The 16253-nt window shown below is 50.2% G+C and overlaps 6 protein-coding genes across 6 annotated transcripts; 2 read left to right on the top strand and 4 right to left on the bottom strand.

The window, feature by feature from the left end:
* Positions 1-468: 468 nt before the first annotated feature.
* On the top strand, positions 469-1092 carry N7511_008074 (uncharacterized protein; the record flags this gene model as incomplete). The annotated part of the gene is made up of 1 exon (XM_057130451.1): positions 469-1092. One exon carries the CDS (start codon positions 469-471, stop codon positions 1090-1092), a length of 624 nt encoding a protein of 207 aa, XP_056982234.1.
* Positions 1093-1420: 328 nt separating this feature from the next.
* Positions 1421-2740, bottom strand: N7511_008073 (putative sulfate/molybdate transporter; the record flags this gene model as incomplete). The annotated part of the gene is made up of 1 exon (XM_057130450.1): positions 1421-2740. One exon carries the CDS (start codon positions 2738-2740, stop codon positions 1421-1423), a length of 1320 nt encoding a protein of 439 aa, XP_056982233.1.
* A 395-nt stretch (positions 2741-3135) lies between these two features.
* On the bottom strand, positions 3136-4234 carry N7511_008072 (zinc-dependent alcohol dehydrogenase family protein; the record flags this gene model as incomplete). The annotated part of the gene is made up of 2 exons (XM_057130449.1): positions 3136-3662; positions 3724-4234. 2 exons carry the CDS (start codon positions 4232-4234, stop codon positions 3136-3138), a joined length of 1038 nt encoding a protein of 345 aa, XP_056982232.1.
* Positions 4235-4812: 578 nt separating this feature from the next.
* N7511_008071 (uncharacterized protein) lies at positions 4813-7371 on the bottom strand (the record flags this gene model as incomplete). Its single annotated transcript, XM_057130448.1, has 3 exons — positions 4813-7117; positions 7171-7222; positions 7275-7371. 3 exons carry the CDS (start codon positions 7369-7371, stop codon positions 4813-4815), a joined length of 2454 nt encoding a protein of 817 aa, XP_056982231.1.
* Positions 7372-9282: 1911 nt separating this feature from the next.
* Positions 9283-13825, top strand: N7511_008070 (uncharacterized protein; the record flags this gene model as incomplete). Its single annotated transcript, XM_057130447.1, has 3 exons — positions 9283-9936; positions 10000-12326; positions 12385-13825. The coding sequence occupies 3 exons, from the start codon at positions 9283-9285 to the stop codon at positions 13823-13825; spliced, it is 4422 nt and encodes a 1473-aa protein (XP_056982230.1).
* A 785-nt stretch (positions 13826-14610) lies between these two features.
* On the bottom strand, positions 14611-14991 carry N7511_008069 (uncharacterized protein; the record flags this gene model as incomplete). Its single annotated transcript, XM_057130446.1, has 1 exon — positions 14611-14991. The coding sequence occupies one exon, from the start codon at positions 14989-14991 to the stop codon at positions 14611-14613; it is 381 nt and encodes a 126-aa protein (XP_056982229.1).
* Positions 14992-16253: the final 1262 nt, after the last annotated feature.

The raw sequence follows: 16253 nt of genomic DNA, 5'->3' as shown, positions 1-16253 counted from the left end.
CTATAAAAGCTGTCGAGCTGGGCCATGTCCATTCAGCTGGCTTTTTGATTCGTTTGTAGACTCTGGGGTACTGCTCGAGTCCCGGAAGTTCGACTGACGGGGTCTCCGATGGTTCTCGCCTTCTTCAGACTCCAATCAAGGTCGTCGCCACAAGAGGCAATGATGCAAGCGGCGAGTAGAGCTTGCCACGAAACAACAACCAGGAACTGTATAAATATATCGAAATAAAACAAGAAATGGAGATTGAATGCCAGGATTTACCTACTGGGCTTATATGAAACAATATCCATGCAGCGCCGGCTTCGCATCTGCATAAAGCAAAGTACAACTCAAGAACTTGAACTATACCAGCAATACATAAACATACAACCTGATTCACCCTCTCCAGTCAACACAGTTTTTTAGAGGAAGTGGAGCAGATCAAACTCTTTATCTCGCACATTCCACCCAGTGCAGCAATCCACCAAGATGTCCGACTCTTTCACAAGTTCCTCATACTACTACAGTTCCACAACCAACGGCAACGACGGCCAGGCCACAACCGGTCATCGCTATTCAACAACCTCGCACACCGAGACCGACGGCACAACCATCGTTCGTACGGCGCACCAGGACCTCGGTCAGCCAGCTATGATCGAGGAACGGCGGTATGATAGTACCGGCCAGGAACAGCTGGCGTTGCCGGAGCCTGTGAATGCAGGCTCTACCTCTGGTTCGGGGTCTGGGGGTACATCTGCTGGCGGCGTGCGGCGAATCATGGATCTAGAGGAGGAGGATGATACGCCGACGCCGACACCTGGTCTTGTTTCGCATTCGGGGCCTATCCTTGCTGGTGGGGCTGCGGCACAGTTGCTTGATGGGGATGGGGATGATTTTTATATCGCTGTTCAGCCGCGGGATAGTCGTGTTTATGATCCGATGATTGATGCTTATGATCAGCTTGGAGAGTTTGACGTTGATCATGTTACTGGCCAGCATCGGAGGACCATTGGAAGGGGAGCCCGGAACGCCGAGTCGAGGCAGTTTGAAGATCCTAGTACTGGGGCACGCATGCCAAGAAAGTCTGGTTTTGACGTGCATAATGTTATTTAGAACTGGGTGGGATGATAAAGGCGTGAATAGATTCTTATAAACTTAAAAACCAAATATGATCACCTGTTGTGATTGAGATCTCAAATAATGTGCAATAAAACCCTTCAAAATTGACCCTTCTGAATCCTAATTTGTCTTCATGAAATGTATGAGATATGCAGCTAAGAAAGCCTCGAAGATGCAGTGTGGAGAGAGAGATACCCGCATGCTAGAGAATATAGGCAGCAATTCTCTTTTGAATGGACAAATGCCGAAGAGGCCTGCTCTACAAGGCGAAAATACAAATATGAATGACGTGCGTTGGTTCGTCGATGTTTGTTCAAAGCGATTAGTCGCGCAGGCGTAGGCTGCCTTCAGACCAGCGGCTTCGTATCCTTTCCCACCACCCAGGAAGCTCATAGGCACAGTGGCAAAGGATTCCAGCAATAAACCCAATTGCATCATTCTTGAATCCGACCAACATGCCTACTGTGACCATCATGATAGTCCAGCGACGATTTCGCTCCTCATCTGTGAGAATGGGACCCAGATGCTGCTCAGCACCTCCCAAAAGACCATGCCCAGCTTGGTTGAGATCTCGGGCACCGGTAGTGTTCAGACTTTCTCCTACACTAAGCAACTCCACGCCAGCAGCAATGACCATGACACCAAGGAAGGCCGCAGGGAATCGTCTCAGAAGGTCAACCAGCGTCTCACCAAATAGGAAACCAATAATGAGCTTCAGCACACCAAGGAATATGACGCTAGCACCGGAACGTGCACCGAACCGATACTGCGCCGCCAGTCCACCAGACCCGTGGCACACGGGCATCGCACCGAACCAACAGCCCAGGAGATTCATACCGGCAACACTAAGCCCAACATGGGTGATAGATGGAGTGCGCACGTTCGGCAGCAAGTCATGAGCGAGATGAACAACCGCCACAATGGAGTTCAACGTCGTCAATGGAATTTGACCAACACCGGCATTCAAAGAGCCGGTAGCCCATTCCCACTGGGTTGGTCTCATACCGGAAGGATGCCAGATCTCGAAGCCGGGCAGATGTCCCGCCTGCGCGGTACGAATAATAGCAAACACCAGACCAAGGATGAATACAGCCAGCGCGAAGGGAACTCGGCGGAAGACATTTGTCGTAACCAGCGCCACAAAAACCGCGATCGCCCATAGACGGTTGTCTGCCCACGAGGGACCGATCCACCCTAACGGGTGGAGCATGTTACCGCAGGCGGCAATGATCAGAGACAGCCCGGCGCCAACCTGAATACCTTTCACGACAGGGATGGGAATGACATCGGCGAACCATTGTAAAATGCCTGTTATGCTGAAGACGAAGATACAGGCGCCAACGAAGATACCGGCTGCTGCGATCGCACCGTTCGGGAAATGGAGCGCGATCGCCACGGCGGCGATGGCTTTCATGGGCTGAACGGGCAGTGGGATTCCAAAGAATAGGCCGGTGAGAATATTGAAGATGCCTGAGAAGACCAGTGTGCTGGCGAGAGAGATGGTGCCGTTCGCCGCTAGGGCGATGGCGATGGGTAAGAACGTACCCAGGTCGCCGAGCGAGCCTGAGATCTCGGACACATAATGATGTTTAAAGGTGCGTAGGTTGTATGCATTGATCTCTCGTAGGGATTGCACCGCCATGGTCGGGGAGATGTCGTGGGAAGACGTTGGGAGCCAAGCTTTGTTTATCCAGATCGGAGGCTCCCGAACCCCGCACGAATCCTGTTTGGACTTGCGCCTCTTCCAAGGTTTTTATAGCACTTGCCTCGGTGGCTGAGCAACCAATGCTATCATCACGTTCGTGTTGGTCCAGTCTATCTGGAATTTATCTGAGAACTCACCATACCGTTACTACAAGTGCTTCGTAAATATAAATTGATGTTAATCTTGACCGTGCCAATATTCAGAAATTTGCTTCTAACGGACGTTTGATAGTGCAAAATGAGAATATTCAATTTCAAAGCATATGAAACAGCTTGATTGAACAAGACAACTGCACAGACCACTTTATCTAAACAAATCACGGGGCTGCGCATTCAAAAATCAATGCAGACTTTACCGATGTGCTGACCACTGGCAAGATAGTTCAAGGCCTCAACCACCTGATCGCGATCAAACTTGAAAGTCTTCTCTACCGCCACAGAAAGATTCTGTGTGCCAATGAACCGAGTCACATCTTCCAATTGTTGCTTGGAGCCAACCATAATACCGCGGACAACAGCGCCCTTGGCCAAGGCAAGACCAGCAACATCAGGCATCTCCTCTTGCTTCGCAGCAGAGAGGAAACCAATCACGGAAATAACACCGCCATAAGCAATAGCGTCAAGGGATTGCTTAATAGTTCCCGAGCCACCATTCTCGAGAATGAAGTCGACGCCCTCTCCATTGGTGATTCTCTGAGCCTCGGCTGCCCAGTCAGGGGTTGTCTTGTAGTTGATAGTGTAGTCAACATGATACTGAGCCTTCACAAGCTTGAGCTTCTCGTCAGAAGAAGATGTGATGATAGTCTTGGCACCTGCAGCCTTTGCCAACATCAGACCGGTGATAGACACGCCACCAGTACCTAGGATATAATATCAGCTTCTGGTCTTTGTTTAAAATGACGACAAAAATCATCAACATACCTTGGAACAAAACAGTCTGTCCCGGCTTCAAGGGGTTATTCCCATACAGTGAGTTCCAGGCCGTGGTGCCCGTGCAAACAACACTGGCCCATTGAGCATAGCTGAGAGTGGAGTTTGCAGGAATCTTCACGACAGCCTGGGCAGGAACTGCGATATATTCCCTCAAAACACCGTCGACGGGTCCACCCAGCCCGTTGCCCCAATTCTTGATCGGCCCGTACAACGTAGTAGGGTCGAAGGCAACAATGACCCGATCACCGCGTGTGAACCCAGAGACTCCCTCGCCTGTTTCGACAATGTCGCCGGCAGCATCCGAACAGGGAACGACGTTGTCCTTGACTGGGAACGGGTATTTGCCTGTTGCGACGGCGATGTCGCGGAAGTTTAGCGCCACACTTTTGACGGCAATGAGCACTTCGTTTTTGCCGGCTGATGGAATGGACTCTTTGAAGTGGGCAAGGTTCTCCCAGGAGCCCTGGGAAGTGAGTCGGATGACGTTTTGCATAGACATTTCTTTTCGTAAAGAGAGAGGTTATTGTAGAGTTGATTGGAATATTCGAATGGGATACAATCGGTATAACTCTATCTTTATAAGCTCGATGGATTAATTTCTACTCCAAATGATATTCTACGTTCCATGTCATTCTTGACGTCAATTGCACTCTGGAAGTTGCTCGTTCTCGTGAGGGGTGGAAATTCAGAGGTCTTAGATGTGTCTTGACATTTCGAATTTTTACCCCAAATGTGACTAATCGTGTTCAAGTGTTCGCCCGAAGTACGCAGATTCCAATATCTCACCTCTCAGTTTATGATTTGATTATTTAAGGTCTAACTATTAACATCAGCTGGTCTCTGTTCATTCGTTGAACCGTTCACAATGCCGGTTGCTGTTATCACTGAACTAAAAATTGCCTGTACAGAATCTGCATTTCAGGTATATATAGTTTCTACCCAATCGGATTGAGCTACGACCGCAAAATTCGCGAGTGCATCTCATTATTAATTCTTGATTCGTACTTGAGTATACAGTATCCCTCACTTATATACAGTCTGTAATCTGATGGTAGTGAGACATAATTGTCAGCGAAGCTACGGGGTATTAGGTAGACAGGGCGGGGGGAGCCTCGACTCGAGAACATCAGCAACAGCAGACAAGGCGACCCCAATACGATGCACGATATTGAAAACATGGGTAGCACTAGAAATTTCCGCCCAAAGCCGCGCAGTTGAAGCCGCGAGACGATCAATCCGCGTTGAAAGATTCTCACGATATTCCAACGTCTCTTGAAGATGTGTTTCTTGAATCAGACTGGTTATCATAGCAAGCAGCTTCTGCTCATCCCCGCGCAACGCTGCCATTCCATCGACACCAACAGCCTTGGCGATTTCTTGCAGCCATCTAGTCAAGAGGAACGCACATTCAAGACTGCATATTGAATGTTGAATGCTCCAGTGTAGCGTTTTGGTCTGTACCAAATAGGGGATGCCGACGCGGACCGGAATGCTGAGAGCGTGGATGCACTGCAAGACAGCCCGGTCTAATGACGGAGACCGGGCGAGACGGATTATGTCGGTGCTGGTGAATATTTGCTGGATTCGTGCGGGGTTGCCGGAGATGAGGTCACGGCAGGGTCCTAGGTTGGCATTCAGTCTGATATGCGCTAGTCGTAGCAATGCGGTTGCATTGAACCCCAGGGGCCCTTTGGGTGAGCAAGGGTCGAGCGTCGATTCGTAGGTGGCCTCCCAGGATGATTGCCAAGATCGCAATGCTGTCTCCATTGATTTCAGTAGCTTTGGGCGCATCGAGGGACCGTCAGAGAGTATGCAACATGCGGTTTGGTGCTCGAGGTTGATTTTCTGGACGAGTCCGTGTATGAGCACATAGTTTGAGAAAGCTGAGATGGCGCCATTATCTGAAACACTGCGGCCCTGGAGTAGACGATCCAATGTTGTACCAAAAGCGTGCTCCCGGTAAAAATACCCAGATCGATACTGTTGCCAGCTTGACTGGGATCTAACTTTCCACTCTGCCTCGCAGGATGGCAGACAGAGTGCCACTTCTTGATAAGGAATCAGTGGGGGAACATTGTAAGCAATGCTATGGAGATTGAATAGGATATAGGCGACGAGTAAGGTACGCCTGCGTTGCTGGTGTGTAGCCCAGGTTTTCCAGGTCAGATCCATATCACTCATATCATCGGGCTGGCTGATCCCAAGTTCCCGTACAAGCACGGCAAGCTGACTTCCCATTGCCAGGCTATCTTGGATAAGTGGTTGCTCTCCCCAGGCGCTCATGGCCATAAGAACGATGAGTGTCTGGGCTCTTTGTAAGCGTGATTGCGCCTCTTGCTCGGTATTATTGGTGGAACTTCCAGCTGACTGGGATTGGGATGCATGTGAAGTTTTTGATGAGGTATACGGGTTTCTGCTTCTATCCATCGCAGGGGACCCGACTGTCATGCTTCCCATGGTGTGGCGCCGACAATTGGAAAAGCTTCGGTCCACGAGACATCGAGCAGCATCGTACAGTTCGTAGGCCTTTGCGTGTTCAAAGCGGTATAATGCCCCGCACGCGGTAAGCGCAAGAAATAGCTGAAGCTCAATATTTCCCGGATCAAATGTGACTGGATGAAGAAAAGGTAAGTGGTCATGGAAGCCACAAAAGTATCCTTCAAGGTAACGAATGAGAGTAAATTTAGACGGAAGTTTGAAGTCGGGTAAAATTGATTTGCTCTGCGCCACCTTTTCCACAATCTGCCTGTACGCCGCAGATGACAGAATCCAAGGGTATCCCACGGTGTCTGACCCTGCATCAAGGTTGCTATTGTGCAGTAGGTCATTGGCTGATGGAAACCGTGGTGGAAGTGGTGGGTTTTGAGAGTCCGATGTCTCTACGGGCGTGGAAAACTGGACTGCCTTAGGCAATGTGAGCCCAACTTGGTCTGCAGTTGGTTGAAGATCTGCTTGAGCTGCCGGCTGGTCTTGTTGGGGGAACTGTTGAAAAAGATCGCAAAGTGAGATATCGGTGTCCAGGAAATGAGACGGGACGACATTGTCGAAGGAAAACACATCAGCGTTCCAAGGATCCAGCTCACCTGTTAATCCAAGACCGACGCCCATTTGGAATTGGGAATCGTCAATATGAGAAGTACCAACAGGAGCATAGGGTTCAGGCGAGAGCAGATTTGCGTTTTGGAACTCCACACCTGTATGATATATCGGAGTGTCCCCAAAATTTGCATGTGGGGTTGATATAAATTCTTCCATATCCCGCATTTGAACATTGGGGGTGTTATTGTCTAGCTGAGGGTGTGTTGTAGCATCATTCGCCGTAGTCGGCTCTTCAATACTAGCGGGCGAGTGGCACAGTCGTTCGTGGCGATTTAAAAGATCCCTATAAGAAAAAAAATTAACCATGCAAGCCAAGCTCGACAGGCTGAATCTTACTGTCTAGAGAAAGGGCGACCACAATGACAAATAAATGGCTTCTCACGAGTATCTACGTCTAGGTTAGTATACAAGTATAGCCAAGGGGGATTGGGGATACGGACGAATACGTTCGTGTCTCGTTAGGTGCTCCAAGCGCTTGAATTCTTTATTGCAAAAGCGGCATGGAGCCACCTGCGATTTGGGTCTCCCTCTACCCATTATCGCGGTGTTAGTAGGGACGTGACGTGGTAACGTTAATGGCCCCAGGGTTGATGCAATTTCTTCCCCAAATGATCACATAAGCCATTCGCTAGCCCACCTTAGACATGGATCTCAGGTTCCAATCTTGGAAAATGAAAAGATCCATTGGGGTTGACCAAGGGGGAAATCGAGGATTGCCTGGAATTTTCCATAATAGAATGCGATATAAAAAAATTCGTCATTCGAAAGATGCTTCACTTGATGCAGCCCCTCACTCTTGGCTTCCCCAAAACGCCAAGACCTACCATGTGTTTCCCCAAGGTTCAGTCCCTCATCTTCCCTAACCCTCAACTCCATTCCACACTCCACAAGAATAAATCTTTCGGAGTGCGGTGAATCCGAAGTTGAAACAATAATAATATGCTGCCTAGATAGAACGTGAATTGATCATTATATCCACCGTACCTTACGTGTTATGTTTGTGGTGATCTTCAGAGACGCTTTTTGGACCCTGCGTTAGGTGCAATACATGATGTCTCACTTATGTGGCCGCTCCAGACAGCTTGGAGGGGCTAAGGCGTATCAGTTATTGAATATTGAACGGTCGGAAAGCACTCAATATCCTGTTACGGCCATAGCGAGGTTAGAACAATTTCGATATAGAGTAATGACATAAGAAATAATATAAGTCGGGACCCCGGAGTTATGTTTACTTACTCAGCGGGATATCCAATGAAACATTTTGAAGATTTAGCGACTCTAGGCCACCTTGCGTGCTGCCAAGAAAGAATAATGGGACAGGATGCGAACAGGTTTCACATAAAGATGGCAATATGAACCGGCCGAATCGGTGGACGATTAGGCCCTCCATTAAGTTACCACCGAGCAGGGATTGTATGGATACAAGTTGCCGCTGACGAGTGTATCCATGCGCCAAGGAAGACTGATCAAGATTATGGTGTAGGTAAGCAAAGGAGCTGACATTAACGTTATGAAAGAGTGCACGAAAGGGGGATAACCCGATTAAAGAGGAAGTGCAGCCCCTGGATAAAGTGGAGTGGGATGTACATGTACAGTATACAGTAGTGTCACTAGGCTTCACTAGCCACGAGACGCTAGTCTTCTGGATCGGATCGGATCTTTCGAGCCCTAAGTTTATTTTGGGCGGACTAAAGCGTCCGAGCGGGTTTAAGAGAATTAAAATCCGTGACGTGGGTGGAGCCAACACCCTACGGCAGCGGGAACTGAGAGCCCGAGCCGAGAGGTCTGGCCGGACCATATTCGACCGAATTTTCAACCGAGAAAAGATTCATTGGAACAAATAATGTTTGGTCATAGAAAGTGACAGTAGCGTATGAGTTAGCTGATCCTTTCCTTCTTTTATTTTCAAAAAGTAACGAGGTTAATCAAGGTCAATTGAAGTCGGCACGGGATGGTCCTCGCAAGCCCTCGCAAGCTAAAGTCAAGCCGGTCGATCATGGCCCCGGCATAGATGACAGATCTGGAGCTTATGCAAACATAAATCTCGGATCTTTGGTGTTCCGCCCGGTCGGGATCGAGAGCCGCTGACTCAGCGGGGATATCGGGCGGGCCGAACATTAAGTTTTTGCACTTGGAACCGTTGGAAAAGAGCACATGTTGGCCTGAAAAGGGCCTGAAAGGGGCCTGAACGCCAGTCCGATGTGAGAAGTGATGAATCATCGCTCCACTGTGTGTCGGCTCGGTCCAATAATCGTGAATAGTTCAGTTCATCCGTCTCCGGACCCACCTGCACAAAGGGGGAGCTGACATCCCGAAACGGCCAGACCAAATATGCAGTCAGACATTTAAATATTGTTTTGCTCCCCCTCAGGGTGAGAGAAAATCTTTCGTTTCAAACTTGATCGCTTATCACTCCCCTCCCTCTAGCTTTCATTCCCCTGCCTCATCATGGCATCGGATACAAGCTCGTTTGAGCTGAAGGAGAAACATGAGGGATCTCCCCCTAACACAGGCAATCACTCGGTCGAAACGGAGGACAACCCTATGACTCTTATCAATGAGGTCGATGTAGAGACTCTCACCAAAATCGCCACGCAACGATCTCGCCGCCAATCGACCTGGGGAGGCGACACCTTAACCGCCCTTGCCCAACAAGATTCCACCCTTGATCCTCAATCCGGTAATTTCGACTTGCGAAAGTGGCTCAAGCTTGCTTTCAAAGATCTCAGCCGTGATGGCTCCCAGGGACACACCTCGGACGTGATTTTCAAAAACCTCAACATCTATGGATCTGGTGCTGCGTTGCAATACCAAGATACGGTTTCATCCACGTTGTCCGCTCCACTGCGTATTCCCCAGCTGTTTCGTGGCAACAAGTCGCCTCAAAGGCGAATTCTGAAAGATTTCAACGGCCTCATGAAGAGTGGCGAGCTATTGCTCGTTCTGGGTCGTCCCGGTGCTGGTTGCAGTACCCTCCTGAAGTCCATTACTGGAGAGCTGCATGGTCTGCAGAAGGATTCGGAGAGTGAAATCCACTATAATGGAATTCCCCAGTCGCGCATGATCAAGGAATTCAAGGGCGAACTGGTATACAACCAAGAGGTACATATCTGGTCCCCACATTTTCACATTTCAAGGCATATCGGCTAATGCACGTCACTACAGGTTGATCGACACTTCCCCCATCTGACCGTGGGTCAAACCCTAGAGTTCGCCGCCTCAACCAGAACTCCCGCCCATCGATTCGAGGGCATGTCCCGGGCGGAACACGCTCGTTATGTGGCTCAGATTACCATGGCAGTCTTTGGACTCTCTCACACCTACAACACACGCGTCGGAGACGACTTTATCCGTGGTGTCTCAGGTGGAGAGCGCAAGCGTGTCAGTATTGCAGAGATGGCTGTCGCCCATGCTCCAATCGCAGCTTGGGACAACTCCACCCGTGGTTTGGACTCGGCCACCGCATTGAAGTTCGTCGAAGCTCTGCGTCTGTCTTCTGATATCACCGGATCCACTCACGCAGTCGCCGCCTACCAAGCCAGTCAGAGCATCTATGACATCTTTGATAAGGTGATCGTCCTATATGAAGGCCACCAGGTCTACTTTGGACCTGCTGCTGGTGCCAAATCCTACTTTGAGGAACAGGGCTGGGTTTGCCCGGCTCGCCAGACCACTGGAGACTTCCTTACATCGATCACCAACCCCCAAGAGCGCCAGGCCAAGCCTGGCATGGAAAACCGCGTTCCTCGCACGCCTCAGGAGTTCGAAGCCGCGTGGTTGAAATCTCCTCAATTTAACCAACTGCAGGCCCAGATCGCCGATTATGAATCAAAGAACCCCGTGGGCCATGATGCGCCTGCCGCTGCTCAGCTCCAGGAACGCAAGCGTGGTGCCCAGGCTAACCACACTCGGCCCAAGTCTCCTTATATTATCAGTGTTCCCATGCAGATCAAGCTCAACACCGTTCGGGCGTATCAACGACTTTGGAACGACGCCGCCTCGACAGTTTCTGTCATTGTCACAAACATCATCATGGCCCTCATTATTGGTTCTGTCTTCTACGGGACAACGGATGCAACCGCCGGCTTCACGTCGAAGGGTGCCACCTTGTTCTTTGCCGTTCTCCTCAACGCTCTCACAGCCATGTCCGAAATCAACAATCTTTACTCCCAACGCCCTATCGTCGAGAAACACAACTCATTCGCCTTTTATCACCCCGCCACGGAAGCCATTGCCGGTGTTCTTAGTGACATTCCAGTCAAGTTTGCCCTTGCTGTTGTGTTCAACATCATCCTGTACTTCCTGTCTGGTTTGAGACGCGAGGCTGGTAACTTCTTCCTCTACTTCCTGATCACGTTCGTTATCACCTTTGTTATGAGCGCAGTCTTCCGCACATTGGCAGCTGTCACCAAAACAATCTCGCAGGCAATGGGTTTGGCAGGAGTTATGATTCTCGCTCTGGTTGTCTACACCGGTTTCGTCCTCCCCGTTCCGTCCATGCACCCATGGTTCGAATGGATCCACTACCTCAACCCTATCTACTACGCCTTCGAGATCCTGATCGCAAACGAATTCCACGGCCACGAATTCCCTTGCTCGGCCTTCGTTCCCTCCTATGCCGACTTGTCGGGCAGTGCATTCAGTTGCTCGGCTGCTGGCTCGGAGCCCGGCTCGTTGACCGTCAATGGTGACCGCTACATCCAGCTGAACTACTCTTATAGCTACAGTCACGTCTGGCGAAACTTCGGTATCCTGATCGCGTTCTTGGTCGGTTTCATGATCATCTACTTTGTCGCTTGCGAATTGAACTCCGCCACCACAAGCACCGCCGAGGCTCTTGTCTTCCGCCGTGGCCACGCTCCTCCCAGCATGCAGAGCAACGGATCTGATGTCGAGAACTCCAAGGAAGGTGTTATTGCTGAGCGCACGACCACCTCCGATGATAAGGGTATGGGCGCTATTCAGCCCCAGACTGACGTCTTCACCTGGCGCGATGTGTCCTACGATATCGAGATCAAGGGTGAACCCCGTCGACTTTTGGATAATGTTTCTGGATGGGTCAAGCCCGGAACTCTGACTGCCCTGATGGGTGTCAGTGGTGCCGGTAAGACCACTTTGCTCGATGTCTTGGCTCACCGAACTTCCATGGGTGTTATCACCGGTGATATGTTTGTCAACGGTAATGGACTTGATGACAGTTTCCAGCGCAAGACTGGCTACGTCCAGCAGCAGGATCTTCACCTTGACACATCTACTGTGCGTGAATCTCTTCGTTTCAGCGCCATGCTGCGCCAGCCTGCTTCAGTCTCGATCAAGGAAAAGCACGACTACGTCGAGGATGTTATCCGTATGTTGAAGATGGAGGAGTTCGCCGAGGCTATCGTTGGTGTTCCCGGTGAGGGTTTGAATGTCGAGCAGCGCAAGCTGTTGACTATCGGTGTTGAATTGGCTGCGAAGCCCAAGCTGCTTCTCTTCTTGGATGAGCCTACCAGGTAAGTTACCTCGATGTGCATTCTGCTGTGATTTTCTAATGGCTAACGTTTCTTCTAGTGGTCTCGACTCTCAGAGCTCTTGGGCTATCTGTTCTTTCCTTCGCAAGCTTGCTGAGCACGGCCAGGCTGTTCTCTGCACCATCCATCAACCCAGTGCCATGCTCTTCCAGCAATTCGATCAGCTCTTGTTCCTTGCCCGCGGTGGTAAGACTGTCTACTTCGGTCCCGTTGGAGAAAACTCCGCCACCATGCTCGACTACTTTGAGGCCAAGGGCGCACGCAAGTGTGCAGACGACGAGAACCCCGCCGAGTACATGCTGGGTATCGTCAACGCCGGCAAGAACCCCCAGGGCCAAGATTGGTTCGACGTGTGGAAGCAGAGCGAGGAATGCAAGGGAATCCAAACCGAGATCGATCGCATCCACGAAGAAAAGAAGGGCAAGACAGACCCTTCGGACGACAAGTCTGCCCACTCTGAATTCGCCATGCCTTTCTGGTTCCAGCTCTACCTCGTCACCTTCCGCGTCTTCCAGCAATACTGGCGCATGCCCTCCTACGTCCTGTCCAAGTGGGGTCTCGGTGTCGCCTCCGGCCTCTTCATCGGTTTCTCCTTCTACCAAGCAAAGTCTTCCCTCCAGGGAATGCAAACAATCATCTACTCCCTCTTCATGATCTGTACCATCTTCTCGTCTCTGTCGCAGCAGATCATGCCAGTATTCGTGACCCAACGCTCCCTCTACGAAGGCCGCGAACGCCCCAGCAAATCCTACTCCTGGAAAGCCTTCCTCATCGCCAACATGGTCGTCGAAATCCCCTACATGATCGTGATGGGCGTGCTCACCTACGCCTGCTACTTCTACGCCGTAGTCGGCATCCCGGATTCCGCAACCCAAGGCACAGTCCTCCTCTTCTGCATCGTCTTCTTCATCTATGCCAGCACCTTCACGCACATGGTCATCGCCGGTCTCCCCGACGAACAAACCGCCAGCGCCGTCGTCGTCCTCCTCTTCGCCATGTCCCTGACTTTCTGCGGTGTCATGCAGCCCCCCGACGCATTCCCCGGCTTCTGGATCTTCATGTACCGCGCCTCGCCCTTCACATACTGGGTCGGGGGTATGGCTGGTGCCCAGCTCCACGACCGCCAGGTCGTCTGCTCCGCCGCCGAGACCTCCACTTTCAGCCCTCCTTCCGGCCAGACTTGCATCCAGTATATGCAGAAGTACATCAACGTCGCTGGTGGTCAGCTGCTCAACCCTGATGCTACCAGCGATTGCAGCTACTGCTCCCTGACCGTTGCCGACCAGTACCTGTCTACCTCCGGTATCTACTATTCCCAGAGATGGCGCAACTTCGGTATCATGTGGGCGTTCATTGCCTTCAATGTGTTCATGGCTGTTGTCATGTATTACCTTGTTCGTGTCAAGCGCTGGAATTCCGCTGATATGAAGGCTTCCTTCCAGAAGCTCATTCCTGGCAAGAAGGGCAAGAGTGCTAACTAAGCTCTCGTCACTCTCTTTTGATCTACCTTTTTCTTTCTTTGTTGTTATATTCTTTTGGTCGCTTTTTTTGTGCTTTAGGTGTTTTTGGGTGGTCTCTTGCAGTCATTTCTACATGCTGCTTTTGATTTGCATTGTCTAGACATACTACTTGACATGCGTATATAGATACAATATTGGATAATTATAGACTATACATATACCACTGCTATTATCAACATGATGCTTTCTTTTAAACCCCAATACTAGTCTCAACATTTGGTCTTAAGATATGTCAACTTATAAACTTCTGACATGGCGTCGGTGCCTGAAGTTCCAGGCTTCTTGTTTGGCAACCTCGGTTCCAAGGTTCATTTTCAATCTGCTGTTTGACATGTACATTTCATCATTTCATCATTTAACTTATTCAGATCCTTCTACTTTCCATCTGTCGGTAAACCCATCTTCCCATATACACAATATCAAAATGATTCCCAGTAGAACCAACCATATTTCTACAGTAAACCTACAGTCAATCTACTTTATAAAAAGGTCATAGTCCAAAAATAGAATAAGCAGTCCAAAGACCAAACATCTCATTATGACGAGAGTAACTTTTAAGTTACTGGAAACGAAATCCCAGCGTGTCACCCTTCAGGCAACAACAATGTAAAGCAAAAAACACAAGATAAATTAAAACAATGGCACGCTATATGGCCCCCAAAAAAAGATAAAATCCACGCAACACAGTCCAAATGCAGATCCAAGAGTCAATCATGGATCAAAGCCAAATTCAGATCAAAAGCAAATCAATGCCACAACAACTCATGACCCTCAGCCTTGAATCGCGAAACCATATACCCAGGCTTGCAGTTAGCCTCCCAGTCCTCATCGAAGCCGGTATCCGGGTTGTGAGGGTTCAGCGAGCCCTTCCGCGGCGCCAGCATCGAGACTCCGCGCGGCACCTCGTCGAGACCCGGTGAGCCGGCGTCGCTCTGGCTGCAGGGACATGTGGATGTGGTGTAGGCGCCGGGCGTTGTGCAGGGGCAGAGGCCCAGAGAGCGATTGCAGGGCACGCACTTGTAGTGTGCGGGACTGTTGCGGGCGGAGCCTGTTGAGACGCGGACGCCGGGCAGACCGCATGAGTCGCACTTCCAGGGGGAGGTGTTCTGGGTGGTTTGGAAAGTCATTTTGAAGGCGGGTTGTTGGGTTTGGGTCATTGACTGGTTTTGTTAGTTAGTGGGTGTCTTTTGGTTTGGTTTTTATATGACAGGGATGAGGCGTCATTACTTACATTTTTTTGGTGAATGACTTGGAATTGGAATGAATTGGAATAGAATTGGAATGGAATGGTAGGGAATAGTCTGGAATAGTATGGAATAAGGTACCCGTGGTTATCGAGTCGAGAATTGGCTGGTTAGATACTCGGTTCTCAAGTCCGGGGAAAGAGGCTTTATAAGAATTTGTGGGGGAGGCTGTAGATCATTATGACGCTATGTCGACCATCTTTTTTCATTTCATATTTTCATATTTTTCCTCCCTTTCAGAAATTGTCCATCCCTGGTTCCAGACTCCAACGTGATCGGTGATCCATCTCGTGAAAGGGGCAATCGGCACCCTCGGACCGGTGGCATCACGTAAAATCACGTAACAGGTGGAGTTGCGTTCTCGACTGTTGGATCGTGAATGGAAGCCTCGTCTGGTTTAGGCAAGGACTAGGCCGATGCAAACCGGGCTGTTAGGTAATATCGCGCAAGTCACTTGACCGACTGGGACAACTTTTACGTTTTGGGGTTGGAATCCGCTGTTGTGACTCGTGAAGACTTTTCCCCGTGATGAGGCATTTGTCAGTGGGGTTCCCCCGCATTCTGCTAGTGTTGCTCCAACTTTTGAGTCTGGACAGTACAGTAGACAAGTGTAGACAGTGCTGTATCGTAGACAGTAGTCGTCGGTCGGATTCCAATAATGGTCGATAGTCCCATCATCTATTATTAGGAACCCCATCAGGAACACAGAACACAGAACACAGTGGCAAAGTGGCAATCCGTAGCCGAATCCCACCAGCCCCAACACCCTCCAGAAATAACCAACGACGATCAACTGATCAAGCCGAAACCACTCCTCTCGGCATACATTCGCACAATTGCGTCGTTCGGCGCCACAATGAACAGACTTTGCAGCAATTGCATCATGGCCAGGTGGGTCGGCGTCCCCACCACGCATCCGAGCCCTCCTATCCCAACGCTTTTTGCCAAATCATGGGATGACTCGGCAGGCCAGACAGGTTGATGACTGTACACCTGCAAATCTCGACCGCCCACGTGGGGATTCTAATTCCGGTCGAGCTGGTCGGCGGTGGTGATTGGTGGCTGGGCCCGAACCTCCGTGATTGATCAGATTGGCGTGGTTTATTGCGCAGGGCTGAGGCAGGACTTGGACTCGTGACTCGGCG

Source organism: Penicillium nucicola (assembly GCF_028828085.1).
Source record: "Penicillium nucicola strain IBT 29836 chromosome Unknown utg000008l, whole genome shotgun sequence".
Taxonomy (NCBI): Eukaryota; Fungi; Ascomycota; class Eurotiomycetes; order Eurotiales; family Aspergillaceae; genus Penicillium; species Penicillium nucicola.
This window is presented reverse-complemented; position numbering and strand designations above follow the sequence as displayed.